Raw genomic sequence first — 17,868 nt, 5'->3', positions numbered from 1 at the left:
ATCAGACAGATTATTTTTTTATATAAATGGCAATGATATAGAACTTTAACTTACTTATACATATACAGCAACAGAAAAGATATACACGTTTAACTATTAAGAATTTTCAATATTTTACAACAGTTAACTGTGACTTTTGTATCAGGTATTATCCGTAAAAATAAAATCATCCATCGTCAAATTAAATTTCTTGGAAACGGATATTTCTATTGAATAATGGCTATTTATACAAAGTAACATTACTTTTTTGCATTTCCCATTTTATTCTGGGTCGGTGCCAACGGCGCTCTTCTCTTAACGTGTTTCTCCGGAACCTTGTCCTTTGGCAGTGGCACTCCGTTGGAAACGATTCCTCCTTTCCTTTTCCTTAAAGATTCCGTCGGGAGGTATTCAGTCGGTCTTAGCAATTGCCTAAAATTGTAAGGACCGTTAATGTCTTCCGTATCATACTCGGTCTTGGCACTTTCCTGACGCTTCTCAATCACTGTCGGCCTTAAAAGTTGCCTGAGATTAGTCGTGATGTTGAAAGTATCGTTTTGCAGTTGTCCTTGATTCGTTGCTTTTCCATTCGCTAATCGGTTGATACCGTTCTTATGATCCACGTTATTCTGATTATTTTTCATATGATAGCCGTTTTGCTTATGATTCGATCGATCTGACGTCTTTTCTGATTTATTATTTATCAAGCCGTTATTTAACTCAGTTTGTTCAGTATTCAAAATTTTTATTTGACTCTTTGCAACACCGTTATTTATTTTACAGGGAGTCTGAGGATTGTTGATCGATGTGTCATTGATCGATGTGTGATACTCGTTGACGGAATTATGGTGACCGTTAACGAGATTCTGTTCATTGAAGACATTCTGCCGTTCGTTTACGTTTACGGTGTTATATCGATCGTCGATCGTGAGTCGTAGGCCAGGTGGATCGTGGATATGCGGAGAACCGGTTGCACGTTGCCCGTTCGTGTATGATTGCAGGTTCTTGCTACGCAGGTCATTAACCCTTGTACTGGAAAAAATTGATTCCTTTTTGAATTCACCCTTCGAGAAAAAGCTTAAAAGATGACATATTTAAGACAGATTATAATTTTTGTTTCATAAATTGAGACTATAAATTACTTATGAATTACAAAACCGCTAATTGTAAGAAACAGATATCTGTTACAGTAGTGGTAGAAAAAATTTATATCTTTACCTGAAAATTTACCATAATGCCTCTGGCAACATGCGTAAGAAGATAAATGCGAGATTAGTTATTAGATATTTATTAAAATATGATATAAGTTGATTTTCTAATTAGTCATATTAAAAGTATAGCTTGATAGAAAATTTATAAATTACATTATTATAATAAGTAAAAAAAGTTTAGCAAACATAAAGTTTGCTTTATGCTTTATAAACTTTGAATGACAAAAAAAAATCAATTATAACTTAATTCTATAAGTTTTAATTATCAAACTGAACGTATGCAAGTTACTCGCAAGAACATATAAAATCTCGCGTGTTTATTCAATTATATGTAATATTTACCTGACACTTTTCTTGGAGTTCTCGTTTTCGCGTAAATCGGGTGGATGTCTCAGGGCTTTGTGCCAAATGTTTGACAGATGCTGCTCCGGTGCCACTACGAAATTGCTCTGAGCTGTACGGTCCCTCCTCTCGGCATTCACCTCCAGAATATGATCCCTTCGACTCCTATATAAGGATAATCTTGTTTTATATTAATATACGTAGATAAGATCTAACATAGCACATCAACGAACCACTGTTGATTATGAGACGATTATCTTTAAACATGAGCATGTGTAAAAGAAATATACTAGAATCGATGAAGTAGAAAGAAATTTGTAGAAATTCAAATTTTTATTTAATTTGAACAAAATTAACTTTAATGCGTCTTAATCTTTGCTGAAGCTTTAAAAATTGGTTTGGTAAATCTCTTTCTATAATTTCAAGTTTAGGCATGTATTTTACGACCCTCTTTCTTTCTGTAATACGTGAATAGCGGCTGGGAAATACATATATATGTATAGGTATAACTAACGTCAAAATAAATTAGTATAGATACAGTTGACCAATTCTACAGTGTACCTCGACGATGAGTGAAGGTCATTCTCTAGCCGTATCAACGGCAAGTCCCAGCCAACTTCGTCGTCTTCGAATTCCGAACCACTTGCGATGCGAGTGCCAAAAGCATTCGAAAATTAAGTATTTAAGTGTCTGATTCGTTCGCGACATTAATTGTAAGTCAAAGCACAACGCGCTTTGATTTTTATATACCTCTATATATACATATATATATATATCTACCTGCTCATTTCATCCTTCAGATCTTGATAATACTTGACACTGTCTTCCTCATGCGGCTGCGTTCCGCTGCGATACTGCAATATTGACTGCACCATGTTAAATCCTTCAGGACGAACGTAATCGAGTGGCGGCTCCTCGATATCGCTCAATCTGATACCTGGTTTGTTGCGACGGAGATTTTTATGTACCTCCTGGTTCTTCATATGTACCTATGAATAGAAAGTCCGCTAATAACTTAATTAAATTAATAGTCGACAATCGTTAGTACGGTTTCTTCATAACACTAAATAAAAAGATTAGAATTGAACTTGAGTAAAAAGAAATAAAATATTTTTTAGTATTAATTTTAGAACTAAATAATTCTTATTTACATTTTGAGAAAATTGAATTAGATCTGCTTGCCGTAGCTTAGGATGTACGGGATCCTTCGCAGCTGGTTTCTTTCTGACTAGTTTCTCTTCTTTTTTGTACCATCTTTGAACAATAAGAGCTGCATCTTCATGTTTTAGCCCTTCGCGCAACAGTGCCTTATGACCATCATATATGTTGTCATAATTGTTCAAAATCCTTTTAAAACGCTCCTCCAGCTCGTATCCAAATCGTTTACGAATAGTGTAACCTCGGAAATCTATAAAAGTTTAGTTATGTAGTACAATATTCTCGGCCGTTTCTCAATTACAGGTGGTACAACAAAAATTACAATTTTTATACGTACGACTTTGTATGGCAGTCGCGGCGTCGTTCTTTTCTAAATGTTTACGTATTTGTCGTTGTTTCTCGCGATTATTTATATCCGTATTTTCTTGCGCTCTACGTTTCACTTCATCTATGAAAATATGAAAATAAATGAGGATACATAATGATGGAGTTGTTTAGAAAATTTCTTGCCAAAGTTTGAATAGAACTCACTCAGCATAAAATCGAGCGTTTCATTTTCGTCTTTCGCACGTTTTTGAGCCAATAATTCTCCCGTGTGTTTTCGGGACAACCATCCTCGAATATGACGCTGTAATGTGACCACTGATACAGCGAATTGCCATTTTTGCTTCTTAAATCTCATTTTCGCGAGCCATCGTCGAACACACGCTTGGACCATAATTATTTTCCTCAGTTGTTCTTCGTACAGTTTTGAGAGAAATTCGACGTGATAGTACTTCAGGAAAACTTTTGTCTTGCCTAACGCCCATCCATCCATTTTTAACCGTAATAAAAGAAGCCGACAATTATCCCGATTGGCAATTACACGTTCGTCGTAGCCAAAAGCAAGGAAGCAATATCTGTATAGTTTATAGATTTGTACAATTGATAAAAGTTAAATGAGAAGATATTTCGCATTTTTCCACGTTTGTAATTGTAGCCAATCTGAAAATACCTTTTCAGAAATTCGTTGAACGGTATTCTATGAGAAAATCCATTTTGTCTTATACGTATCGTTTCGAGGACACCGGTATACCTCAACTGCTTTACAACTTTGTCTTTGTCGAAAAAACGTGAACTTCTTGAGTCATTTGGTTTTATACATCGAACGAACTGAGGTGAACCGGACACCATTTTTTGTAATAGATCCATCAGAGAATACCGGAAATATGTCGCTACTGTCTGCTGAACTCTCGATTGTGATGCTAAACCTCGACTAGAATAACGTTCCTGCGAGATATTTAAATGCCGTTAAAACCTTATTAAAAAAGAAAATGAAAAAAATATACAGAATATAAATTTAATACATACATACCTTTGTGTTTTGGTTTGATTGTGATTTTCTCGAATCATTTTCTTGTAATGCCGAGTATAAATTACCGGTTTTTGTGATCGGGCATTGGAACAGGAAACGAACCATATCGTATTGCGACTGTCGTACCAGTTGAATAACTTCGGGTGGCAGAAAGTTTCTGTTCTTCTCAAGAAATCCTTCAGCTTGATAGACAACACGACCAGCAAAATGATATATCGCGAAACAGACTGCATCCGATTTTGGGCGTACGTAGAATTTTGATTTAATATTGTTGTGGAATTTCTCTGCCAAGAAGTATCAAAGTAATTAACAATATATAAATGACTTGCACAAATGTTTACGCACTACTTAAAATCGCGGTGAGTTTAAGTGAAGAATTGTATATATAATGATTAGCTTAATCGTTATCAAGTGAAGAAGTTTACTAAAATTTTATTTATTATAAAAAAAGTAAACTCTGAAACGTTTCGACAGTGATGACAGTGATAACATGCTGAAAGAAAGCAGCGTGTGCAGTGCAAACATACATTTATAGAATAACGCATTTAGAATGCTTACCGATCAGAGATCGATTGGTCGCTCTGGGAAATCGACTTTCTTCGTCGAGGAGCGCCAGGAGTCCCATGGGCTTGCTTAGTAACATATCGAGAACCGGCCTATTGTCGGAAAATTCGACGAGATCCACGGGTATTCCCTCGGCCATATATTCCTGTTGCTCCCAAGTGAAGATGTGCTGGTTGAAGTAGTACTGTATCTGCTCGTTAGCTATGTTGATGCAGAGTTGTTCGAACGAGTTTCTGGGAAAGTTCTCGAAGCCGAAGATGTCGAGCAGCCCGATTGCCAGCGGCTCGTAATTCGGTGAGCGGCTGAAGCACAGCAAACAATTGATCTGGTTGACCATCCAATCGAAGAGCCGACCATAGAGACCTTTGGCCATTGCATCACGAGCCGCACGAGCTTCGGCTACCGTATTGTTCCGCGTAATTGTCTCGCCTCTAGTCATCACTGAGTTTGATGTCAGGGCCTCTAGGAGATCGTTCTGTTCGACGCCGAGTAGTTTCGAAACTGAAAACGAAGCATTTCTATAATAATGGCACGCGATTGACTGTGATATTTTTATGGAGATTTATTTATGATGTGCAATGTAAATACGAGTTTTATTAGTTAGTTAACTGATTATATATAATATATAAAATCATAATTGATTCTAATAATAGTCTAATAATTATACTAAACTACTGTAACAGATATAAAGTGGACAAGAAAAATCTTACCTCTACGTAATGGAATGGTATCGATGACTCTGCTTTTATTGTCGGTGTTGTCTTGTGTTGCTACTTCGGCGAATTCAATGTCACCCAAATGGAGGATAGCGGCTAAAACCCGATACACCGTGTCTACCTCGCTGTCCTGAAATCCGAGTACCTTGAAACCCATTTTGAGCTGCTGGAACTTGTCAATGTGCGTCTGCGACGTGTGACTATAATGCGTGAGATATCGATGATATCTCCGAAGCGTAGGGTCGAGATAATATTCCGAGAGGCGGTCGTCTGCCTCCAGGCCATCGTACATATAATAGAAAATGTGAAAGTTTCGTTCACCTCTGAAAAGTAGCAGAATTTGTTGTTTTTAGGTTGTTAATTAATTTTGTGTGTATATTATAAATCTCTGAGAACGTACTCGGCTTGAGCAATCACTCGTGATTGTTCCAATAGATATACCGAGATTCGCGCACCGGTCACTTTTCCGCCTTTTGTCATCGTTAGATCCAAGTACTTTCCGAATCTGGAGGAGTTCGCGTTGATTCCGGTCGTGGCGTTTCCGAAAGCTTCCATTATAGGATTTATTTGAAGTATTCTCTCCTCTAGGTTACGATTCGGCGCCTTGCTGAGATAGACAAGTTGTTTCAGTAGTAAATTTGCGCTTTCCGTCTTTCCGGCACCTGATTCGCCGCTGATGACTATCGCTTGGTTTTGACGTTGATGTAATAGAGCTTGATACGCGGCATCGGCAACCGCAAATATATGCGGGGGGTTATCCGATCTCGCTTGTCCCTTGTACCGTTTTTGTTCCTAAATAATAAATTATTGTAATAATTATAACGTTTTATATTTTATTAACCATTTATTGCATTAATTGTTTATACAATAAATAATTCATATGTGTTGTGGAATACTCTCTTTCTTTCTCTCTCTCTCTCTCTCTCTCTCTCTCTCTCTTTCTCTCTCTCTCTTTTTCTCTCTAATACAACAATTTATCTAATAATTAATATAAATAAAATACTTACGATACCGGTGTATAAACCTAGATTGGTAAAAGGATTAACGGCAACCAATATATCTCCGATATATGTGTATATCTGCGCTTGCTCATATCGGTGCTGCAATTGATCGACAATAGCCTCTTCCGATAGCATATCGAGAGCTGCCAGATCATCCATGTACATTTTCTCTGGTCTCGTCTTGCGGTCCGTCTTCAATTTGCCATGTTTCGTAGTCACTTCCGGTTGCCGGTGAACGCGACCTTCCGCTCTCTGTCTACAAATCTCCTCTCTCAGTCGCTCTCTGATTTTCTCGACGATTGGTTCCACCTTTGTCAATAATGGATGCTCTCTCAATTCGCCGGCGAACGGCCGATGCTCCAAATCCTTCACCAAGCATTCGGCTATGAAATCTGTCAGTTCCGACGAATACATATCCGGATTCTTCAAGGAAGGGGGAGGATTTCTTGGAATTTGAAAAAGTGCTCGCATGGGATGCAATTCCGACAGGGGAGGATCACCCTCGGCTAACTCGATAGCGGTAATGCCGATCGACCAGACATCGCAGCGCGAATCGTACGAGGAGTCCAATTGTTGCTCGCAAGCTATTACCTGTTTTGCAACATGACCGAAGGATACGAGTTGTATTTTAAAATTATGTGTGTGAAATAGCTGATGAATATTCGAAATTATACGAGATATATATATCATATGCACAAGATTTGTTTTCCTCAACTGACCTGAGGCAAATAGATTGCTGGAATTGCCATATTTCATTTTCGCGTCGCTTTTATTTATTATAAAATTTTTGCTTCTAAAGGCATCGAAATATCTTAGGCAAACTCACCTCTGGTGCCATCCAATATGGTGTTCCGACAGATGTGTTCTTCCTGGCGAGAGTGGCGACCAAATGCGAGGATACGCCGAAATCGACCAATTTGACACGCGCTTCTTCCGTGAGAAGGATATTATGACCTTTCACGTCGCGATGCATACAGTGATTACTGTGCAGAAAGATCAGAGCTTCGACAGTCTCCTTCAAGATATAAGCTATTTGGTCATCCGTTAGGCGACTGCCACGTTTTTTAAGACCCTGCACGAGATCGGTCACGGAGCCTCCAGTGCACAACTGGAACCGGAGCAATTAACTTTTTACATACCCCGATTCCGTTTATTCCATAGAAGACCGACAAATTAATATACGTGGGAATTGCAGAAAAGCAACAAAATTGTATAAAAATTTCGAATTATTAGAAAGTATGATATTTTCTTAATTGATTCTTGCTTTCTCTTTGATGGAAGATATTTATAGAATCCAATAGAATAAATAACAGCTTTTACGAAGCATCGGTTAACTTGTTACAATTAATTATATACAAGTAATCTTAACGACTTTACTTCTTTAATTTTTTTTATTGGAATTAAATTTATGCGCCGTATTTATTTTCTTTTTCGTGAATTTGAAATTTAATGACGGTACCTCCATCACAAACCATAATTGATCCTCTTCCTGACCAGGCTTTGCTCGCTTTAGAAATAAACCATAAAAGAGAGGAATATTTGGGTGTTGACTTAAATCTCTCAGCACCAAATATTCCTCTTCAATCTCCTCGATATTATCAGCGACATTCTCCATTATTTTGATGGCTACTTTGTTGCCAGTTTCTTTATCATATGCTGCGTACACTTCGCCATATGTACCCTCGCCGATCAATTCTTCCAATTGAAAACGCTCGCCTGGATCCGGTATCACATCGAAATTGACATGTTGACTGAGGCCGTGATACGCCATGTTAGTCCCGCCTCCGGTCATTTCTATAGACATAATCGATGCAAACGGTGTTAGAATCTTGTCAAATAACATGATTACGCTAGTGTGAAGTCTACCAAACAGAATAATATAAATTGCTCTCGCTTTCCTCTCGCTTTCGAATGTTGAAAATTGTAACATTGAAGTTGTGATTAGTTCGAGATTCTAATTAAATGGGGCAGCAGCGTTTAGAATATCTTAATAATAATCTTGTTAACTTAATAATTAATCTCGTTACTTCAAGGATTACTTACGCAATGACATTTCCATCTATCGTTTTTTATGGAGCACGGGACACTTTTTGCAAAAGTTAAAGCGCATTAGAGCAAGTTTTATCGCAGTTACTCTCCGTGATAATAGTATAGAGTATAGTATAGCTTTTATTGAAGTAATTTTATTGATCGATTATTCTTTTATATGTTTTCCTTTTCCCTCAAAAGTTTGAAATCAGTTACAAATTTTGATACTTTATTGGACCGGAGAAGCATCAATGAACGTTGTTAGCTCCATTGGCTGCGACACACTACTGGGAACGTTCGTTTTCCAACTGGTTATCTCTTAACTCCTTAATAGTATTAGTTCAAGTATTATAGGTCTATATCGGTTAGACCGGCGCACTTTTGCTTCGTCTCAGATATAGGTCTGCCAAGAAAGAGATGCGCCCCGTTTAACTTTAAGTTTCTTTCGTGACTGTACATTGAAGGACTGGTCGTGAGAATCATTAAATAGTGCATTCGTGCAGTACACAATACGAAAATCAATTCGTGCGAATGTACAGAGAAAGCTATGATATTAAAAGCATTAAATTCTATTCTGTTATGTGCACATATTTTTCCCTTGTATATTTAATCCGTGCATTAAAATTTTTTACGATTAATGAGATTTACTGTGATATATTTTGTCAATTAAAAAGTAAATATTATCTTGGTGTTTTCGATATAATACATGACAGAGATTATTTCATCTTGTGGCAATCATGAAACAAATATTATGAGGCTTAATCGTTGTATTCTTGTCGTATATATTTTATTCCAATAATTCGCTTTGTTATCAATATCCATTTTTTTCATAACGAGGACATGTATTTTGACCAATATTGACTTTATATTGGAAGTCTTATCCAACTGAGTGAAGCCATGTATCAAGAACAATAAGCTTAGCAGTGGCTTCAAGCAACGTTTCATTGCAAGATATTGAATGTGCGAGATGCAAGAAAAACAGTAAATACAATAATTGAAACTGTCATATAAACTATGTTCTCTTTCCCAGTTTCATTTTCTTTAGCAAGAGAGATTATTTGATAATTTATAAGCCTGATATCTCTAGATAAAGTGATCAATCGAAACTATTCAGATACTCTCTCGATTATTGTAGGAAGCGATTTTACTCGATGTTCGTTCGTGCATATCGGCGAAAGGATTTCTCTCCAAGTGTTTTGCAGCCCGCCTCCTTACTAATTTTCGATGCGTTTAATTTCACTGGGCATGCAGATTGAATTCGTAGCGTGACTGACAAGAATGTGCTTTAATTGAACATAAAACATCGGATATTAAACCATCTTTCTGTTGAAATTCTAATCAGTAATGGTGATCACAATTGACAATGATTGCCAATAGATGATTAATGATTAACAATTGAATTAATTGAATAATACCTAGAAACTATGTTGAATAACGAAAAATTGGGATATATAAAATTGCATTTTTGAAGTGCATGTTTGAATAATATTTAAGTGTTGCTAATATACTAATAATGCAACTTACAAGGTCCTTTTATTAAAGATTTTATTATGCAAAATTATGCACGCTGAATATGTAGGTATATAATTACTCACTGCGTGAGTAAAATGATGGGAATCGTGTCAAAAGCACATTTATTTACTTATTGTTTGCATGTGCGAGAGTCTTCGCGCATAATTATAACGATTATACTGGAACTCTACGAGATTGTTAGTAAATACCTATACCGTAACAACGGTTTTTACACGCAAAAGTGTAAACCCTTCCATCTCTTGTACTAAAAATAATGCGTGCAACCGCAAACACGCGTTAATCGAATTAAGATATATATATGTCATATTAAATGATCATTTCTACGTCGAATTTATAATAAGGCTATAGCTTCTGCATCATTGATTAAGATAATTAGGAAGTTTCAATGCGTTAAATTGTCTTAATTACTGAATTTCTTTGAAACGTGATAATAGCGCTCTTGTTAGTAAACAGCATTTTCTTTTCTAATATTGAAAGTTTTAAAAACCATAGCCTGTCGGCTAAAATCGTAAAATAAATAATATGTAATATCGTAGACGTTAATATTTGAAGCGAAAGTAGTGAAACTCTCTTAGTAGTTATCTTGACGGTCAAAGAACCAATAATTATTATTCCATGAACTAAACTAAACCATTTTTAACATAACATTTTAAGAAAACGTTTTGTATAAGAAAGTTAAATAAATAACATAGCGTTTATTATATTAATTTAATAATTTTTCCAAGATCTTGCGTAAATAATTTCTTAGCCAAACATACAGTAAGTAATTCCTCTATTTCTATAAGTTTTGTTTGCTAGAAATCAGATCGATTTATAGAACTGATCTGATTTTTTCGAAGAATGAAGAAACGATATACAAATTGAAAGTTAAAATTTATTTAATCGCGCTAGATACTTTTGTAATTTATAATGATCGGTTATATTCATGTGCGTTCTTCATGCTGTTTCTTTATCTATTTATTTCACAGATCGATGCTTTCTGCTGCGGACATTTTACTGCAATTTCTACGAAAGCATTGTCATTTAGCGTTGATTGTTGAAAGGTTCTCATCGCTGAAAATCACGAGACATTTCACCGCGAAAATGCGCGATCGCGTTTCAATCTCACGGTTCGATACCTTTGGCAAAGGTATCAATTGCTCAGCAATAGCCAATCGTATACCCTCGATCACGTGTTCGCCGAGAGTATTAGAGCGAAGAAACCCGACGCGCGACGTGAAATCGGCTTAAGGGTTCAGCTGCAGAGATGTCCTGCTGCTTTGGACAGTACTTGTGACTGAAAGACGCAATACGTATACGTGATGTTTAAACTACGAATGTAACGATTTCTTATGCTATCTGGACGAAAATTTCATCGATTAATTGCATGATAGAAGTTATTTTCCTCATTGTACATATCGTATTATAATATTTTAGCGAGAGAAAGAGAGAGAGGGAGAATATATGTATACATATATATATTCTTAAATTCTTTTTTGAAAACATAAAAGTGATAAAATTTATGTCATTGTACGGTGACAAAATTATTCTTAAGCAGAAAAGTCTTTTCACATTGCAATAATTTAACATGGAATGGATAATAAAGTCTTTAATTATCGCGTTTCAGCGGCCAACAGGGTAATTATTATGTATTTCTGGGAGGCTCTGCGCAAACAATGCTTGCTCGTGTTTGTCCACGATGAAATAATTACTCGAAAGCAAAGAGTGTCGCGCGGACGACTTCCCATTTTCACCTTACGACTTTTATGTAGCCATTAATTTATGTTCCAACTTTTTACTCTACAAATTATCAATTGGGCTAGGAATACCGATCCATTATGATGTCTTCGGTGAGGAATTACGATTCGGTCGTCGGGCACAACTTTGGTAAGAATTTGATGTTATCTTAAATTCACGAATGTTCTGATAACGTATCGCGTGAATTAATTCAATAAATTAATAGATTTGATAAGAAACATAAAAGCAAAATGTCGGGTATATTTCAAAGGTTAAGTATTTGTAGTTCCGCTTTCGTGATTCGCATTAATACCTTACCAATAAATCGTTCGGCTGATAGCGCACCATCGGAGAAAAGGAAAAACACAAGAGAAAAAGGAAGAGAACGAGAGAAGCGAATTTTTACTCACGGCGTAATTTCTCCGGTTTGCTTTTAGCGCGGTCGTATGTCAAACTGTTCGGTACGTAAAAAGATGGGAGCTTTTCCCGATTGTATATATGTTGCCAGCCGCGGTTCCGCTGGTTTAATCTTTTCAGCGTGACGACGTAACGGTACAGTGCGTGCCATCAATGACTATGCTGCGTCAACCGACACTCCTGCGCGTAACGTCGTGTACGGGACTGCGCAATGTCGCCAAACTCGTGCTCGATATCATATGTTAATCACACTGAATAAAATGAGACTAAATTATACAAATCGCGAACAATACAGTGTGATGCACTCGCGAAATATGTTTCGGTATTCGCGCGTTTCGAATCTCTTTACCTTGGAGAAGAACAGAATTAAACTTTAGTCAATCCACTACGGGATTCATTCGCGTTAATACATACAAAAATACATATTTAATAAATATTAAACTATAAATATATTATATATTATACGATGAGAGTATGTAAAAAATAAGCTGACAGTATAATCGTGCAAAAGTTCCCGAATAAGAAGACTTTTATCTTTCGATACAATAAGTTCTCGTTGTGAGACGAGGAATTCGATCGTAAATTGCTGCAGTTTCTAAAAGCAATCCCGTTTGATTTACTTGTAATAGCATTTTACTGCTCCTGTACTTAATTTGAATTGTTTTCAATAATTCTTGATGATATTATATGTCTCTTTGCTATTCTCACAATCAGTTAAATGACAAAAATATATTGGATTAAATTTTTGACATCGTTTTTTATTCACAATATTAGACTAAAGAATCGAAATTCTGTTTGCTTCTATAGAAATTAGATCGCCTAGAATATCTTATAGTACATATTCAACGAGCCATTGCTGGGAAAATCTTTTAAAGGAGGTGAATGGCAAGATAGATGAGCGCAGTTTCTTTTAACGATCGAAATTTTCAAACGAACCACGAAGCGTCGCTCTATTAACTATGCATTCGTCATCCTTGAAACCTTTGGTAAGAAAATCGAATTGTGAGCAGAGGAGTTTGCGCGACTTGCGACGAAATGTTTTGCGCTATAAAAGAGTTGTGTAACAGAGTATATAGCGAACCGTGGAAGTAATTGCCGCCTTTTCTATGAGCCAAAACACAGTACGTGTAATCCAGCCTCTTTGTATGTAAATGAAGTAGCAGTATTTGCGACACAAAGCTGCGCTGCCTACCTATAAGAGCTGTTGCTTGAAGGAAAAGGTACGCGTAACATCAAGATACGAGTATACACGAAAGTATAATCGACATTTAACTGCTTCGCTGAACGATGCGATCATTATACGGACAATGAAAGAAAGGATAGGAGAACGTACTTTTAAGCTTGTAGGCATTGTCATCTTATAATATTGTTATTTGTCAGCCACCTTCGCACTTTGATTACATATATGAGAGAGGAAGCAAGACGTATATTTTATTTCGTTTTGCCATACGACGTGACGTGAGAAATTTTTTATAAAGATATAATTGCCAGTGAAACACATATATGTTTCATATTTAGTAATGTGTGAAATAAACATGGGAAAAAATTCACGAAAGAGAGTTAAGAATTGATTTTCAGAGTTTACGATCTCGCTGGGAGCTTGTATTATACTTGATGCTCTTTGTTTCATTAAAAATAAGTTTTATAAGGAAGGACGTGCGATACATTCGTGTATTGTATATAAGGCTCAACTTCTGTAGTCTTTCGCAATCATAAATTCCAGTTAGCATTGTCGCTTCGAAAACGGAACCATTTGAATCATGGAATGGTACACTAAAAAGTGACTCTCACTTGACATACAATAGACTTGAAACGGTTATAAGTCAAGTCAGGACGGACAAAGAAGGATATTTCCATGTCGGGGAAAACTGCGAAGAGGGCAAGAAGAGTGAGGGAGTAATTAGTTTTAGAAGAAAGTTAAACGATATCCGCGGAGGAGGCAGAGGTAGCAATCATCAAGAATATTCAGAGCCGAACGGCCATGTCATAGATTATTGACTTCAGTTTCTTTTCTTCGTGCTTTACATCTTTTTCTTATCGTTTATTAAAATGTGTGTTAATACTTTTCAAAACTAAAAAAAATTCCTGGTTTGCCGATCCTTGAGTTGTCGATATCAAAATCATAAGAATTTACGTTTCAAATGAGTTTTAACGGTTCGACGATATAAATGCAATAATATTATAAGAGTAGTATAGTTGTTTTCAAAACAACTGTGGGCTTTGTATAATTAATTTAAAAAACATAACTACTTTTATTTAGAAATTTATTTATCTTGAATTTTTCTATTTTCTAATGACATTTTACGTAACGTTAAATTCGCAATTATGAAATTATTTTGCAAAAATTGATGAGATCTCGGCAGCGAAATCAATCTTGTCGAGGAAATGGAAATGCACTTCCCGAGTGCAACGGTGCGCGAGAAAAAAGTCATGTAACAGTATCCGCTGTTACATTGTACCGTACTGAATACTATTATTTTTACGATGCGTTTGTGCTCCTCCTTTCATAACGCATGTAGAGAAAGTAACGAAAAATCTTATGTGGAAGTTTGCATACAGTCGAACAAATACGCAAACAATATTAAGATAAAAAGCGTAAAACGATTTACGAAAGAAAGAAAAAATGAGTCAAGAGCACAACTGATTGTGAGAATAGTTACTTCTCGCATGATTGTATGGCGAAATCATTTCCTACTGCTAAAACGGTCGAATTGCTTTCTTTTCATACTTCCTTTGACGCAATCATTTCCTTACAATTGCAATGAGAACGCGTTTCATAAATCTCCTTCCTGACCTTTGTGACGCGTTTTGCATCAGAAAAACGTCCCGTATACGTCTATATAGCATTACATTTAGATTTGGAATAAACTATTACATCAGGCCCATACCTAAATAGAAAATATCATCAAGATATAATGCAAGTTTTATTAATTTTCTTCCAAAAGTATTTTCAAACTTAATCAATATTAAGCATGTAGTTTTATCATACTTATATCGTTTTTATTAATTTCATTTTTACTATGATCGCAAGTTAATATTCAGAGGAAAATTATTATGAATAAAGAAAAATAATGGGACATACTTAATTTTCCTCTGAATATTAAATTATCTTTATCTATCTGAGAACACGGGAAAGCAATAATTATGTATAAATTCTGTGTACATGGTGATAATTATGGATTTAGACGTACTACGACGAGGATATTGCTTCCTCGAAAGTTGCTCACATAACTCGTATGTAACAGATATTTGATTAGCCGTGTTACCGGCGCTACGTGCGGATGTGTTTGGTAAAGTACGCTTCGCTCGGTTCATTTAATTATCTACCTATATATGTATCCTATAATCTTGATTATGCGTGCGGATACGCGACACTTATGAAAGTAGAAAAATTTCGTTCACATCGTGTAATTAAAGATATATTGATCAAGAAATATCATTAAAACTGAACACGATTAAAACGGAGCGTTTTATGCGTGTGTGTAAGAAAACTAACGCAGGTACAAGAATTCTAGATAGATTGGAAAACGACCTTGAAGAATCACGTAATAGATGCGACTGACGGTAGTGTAGACTGATGACCAGACGAATAGAGCGAACATATATGTTTTGCTCTCGGGTGTGACGGAAGATCCTCTCTCATGATTTACGAACTCGCGTGACCACTGTTCATATAACTGGTTTTCATCGATTATTACCACCTTCGTACTACATGTGGATATATTGATGTTACTGTATACGGCAAGTTGCCGAGAAAGTTTTCGAGCGTTGCGATGCCCTTCGCCGTGAGCAATCTTACGTTCCAAAAAGTTGTCCATGACTTTCCTTACGCGTCGAATTCAAGGTGCAGTGTTCAGCATACATCTCGCTTAAGGGGACACGTGATTTCTCCAAATTTGCAATCCACACGTCGTAAAATGAATAGAAATTCGGTTTGCAAGAAACAAATGTCCAAGTGTTCTTATAATATGATTTTTTAGATCGTTGTCTTATCAGTGTTAAAATAAACTTTTGTGATTCATTGTTATTAGTCATTACTAACGAAAACAGTGTTATAATACTTCAATAAGAATTCCTGATAAAAGAGTCTGAATCGATAATTCCTTCTTCATTATCTAATATAACGTTAAACCGCGTTTCTCGTGACTGATAATTCTCTTTTTATTGAAATATATTTTCAATATCCATATAACAATGGACTTGGCAATGCATAAGGTTTTTTGCATAAATATTTTTCTAGCATTAGAAATATGTTTTTATATTATTTAATTGAATATAATTTATAATTGCTAATATATTATAAAACTTGTGATATAAAGTAGAGTAGTAGTATATATAGAATATAATGTTCTCATGTATAATTCAATAGTAATTATGCATAGTATGTGAATAATTAATTGTGATATAATTAGTACTATTGAAAATAGATGGCGTACGCACTGCTACAAAATAATTAATTGAATAATCTGATTGTTTAATTTGATAATCAGATACTATATGATTATACGCATTACGCTAGGTTATTTATGTATTGCTGAGAATTAAGATGTAATATTTAGCTTCAATCTTTACACTATTTTTATCTTTATGCGAAACGCTATTTACAAAAACAATAAGCTTGTAATTTAAACGAATATATACTTACAATATGATATATAAATATATAGAGTTATCTCACACGCAACTTATGATTTTAATTTCAATGAGAGACTTTCGGATAAACTTTCTGATCAACTTGGAATTGATTTTTTTAAGCGAAGATATTGACGGAGAGCATTACTTATCGAAACTTCTTAATTTTATAGCTCGCAAAAGTCCTTTCTTTTTCAATCGCTTATAACTCAGAAGTTATCAACATGTACTTCGTATACACATAACACGTGTACACGCGCTTCTACATCTATGAACTGTTTTTACACACATTTATACACAGGAAATAGTTATTGAGATTATAATTTATAGTAACAAATATTGTTCTGACGATTATCACGTGATTTTTATTATTATCGTCAGACTACCATAAAATAATTTATGCACAAATATATCCCAGATTTTTTAAATAATCACTGACGTTGCAGAGTAATTTGTACATTATATATTAGATCAATTTGTAGAATATATACTACATATTATTATATCACTATACATCACTAATAAGAATTATTCACATATTTATTACCTGAGTTAATATTGCACGTTGTATGACTTTTTAACTAACGTAGTATAAATCTATAAGAAAAATACACAATATTATCTGAATTGTGGTTGACATTACTCACGTATTCCGGTGACACAATCTTTAATTGTAAGTAGAAAAAGATAGAGCTCTTCAGTCAGTTGTGATGAGAACACGAAAAATAAATGATGCACACGCGAGAAATTGTCGCAACGCAGTAATGGTCGACGGACCAAGTTGTAAATTCACTCGCGTGTCAAGTATATAGAGATAGTCGCGTTGGAATCGTCGAGTTCACCACGGTACTTCGCGGCTACCGACTGCTTGACTAGCTGATTGTAAAATGCTGTGGAACAGTATCAACTGGCGAAGAGCGCGGCTGCACGAGTGGCGCGTGGTGCCGCGTCTTCAACGTGACGCCGCGCCGCGCCGGTCGTATTCGAAGGAAACCGCGTTGGCAACCCCTCTCCATTCCGCTCCATCGTAGGTCTTCGTTCGCTTCGCGATTCTTCTCTCTTCCGGGAGTAGTTGGGTCATTTCTCATCGCAATCCTTTTCGCAGCCAACAATCGCCATGCGTCAAGCCCCGATCGAATCGATTCGCTGAAATCGTCTTTGGAATTCATTACTTCTTCACAGTAGATTTATCCTTAATATTTTATCAAATTTGTCAC

General features: G+C 35.8%; 1 protein-coding gene across 5 annotated transcripts; it reads right to left on the bottom strand.

The window, feature by feature from the left end:
• Positions 1-6: 6 nt before the first annotated feature.
• Positions 7-17,576, bottom strand: LOC112462116 (myosin-IIIb-like). 5 transcript variants are annotated; one of them, XM_025027716.1, is made up of 17 exons: positions 8,369-8,642; positions 7,785-8,119; positions 7,152-7,433; positions 6,332-6,916; positions 5,725-6,116; positions 5,319-5,647; positions 4,603-5,109; positions 4,045-4,328; positions 3,685-3,959; positions 3,222-3,589; positions 3,028-3,138; positions 2,684-2,940; positions 2,313-2,521; positions 2,094-2,174; positions 1,533-1,697; positions 1,198-1,219; positions 917-1,011 (listed from the first exon to the last, which is right to left on the bottom strand). In XM_025027716.1, the coding sequence occupies exons 1-17, from the start codon at positions 8,382-8,384 to the stop codon at positions 1,000-1,002; spliced, it is 4,230 nt and encodes a 1,409-aa protein (XP_024883484.1). In that variant the 5' UTR covers positions 8,385-8,642; the 3' UTR covers positions 917-999. The 5 variants fall into 5 exon arrangements, with proteins under 5 accessions (XP_024883481.1, XP_024883482.1, XP_024883480.1 ...); XM_025027713.1 differs by lacking the exons at positions 1,198-1,219; positions 8,369-8,642 and adding an exon at positions 17,299-17,576 and having other exon boundaries at positions 7-1,011; XM_025027714.1 differs by lacking the exons at positions 1,198-1,219; positions 8,369-8,642 and adding an exon at positions 12,013-12,031 and having other exon boundaries at positions 7-1,011.
• Positions 17,577-17,868: the final 292 nt, after the last annotated feature.

Source organism: Temnothorax curvispinosus, unplaced genomic scaffold (assembly GCF_003070985.1).
Source record: "Temnothorax curvispinosus isolate PA1 unplaced genomic scaffold, ASM307098v1 QBEX01011966.1, whole genome shotgun sequence".
Taxonomy (NCBI): Eukaryota; Metazoa; Arthropoda; class Insecta; order Hymenoptera; family Formicidae; genus Temnothorax; species Temnothorax curvispinosus.
This window is presented reverse-complemented; position numbering and strand designations above follow the sequence as displayed.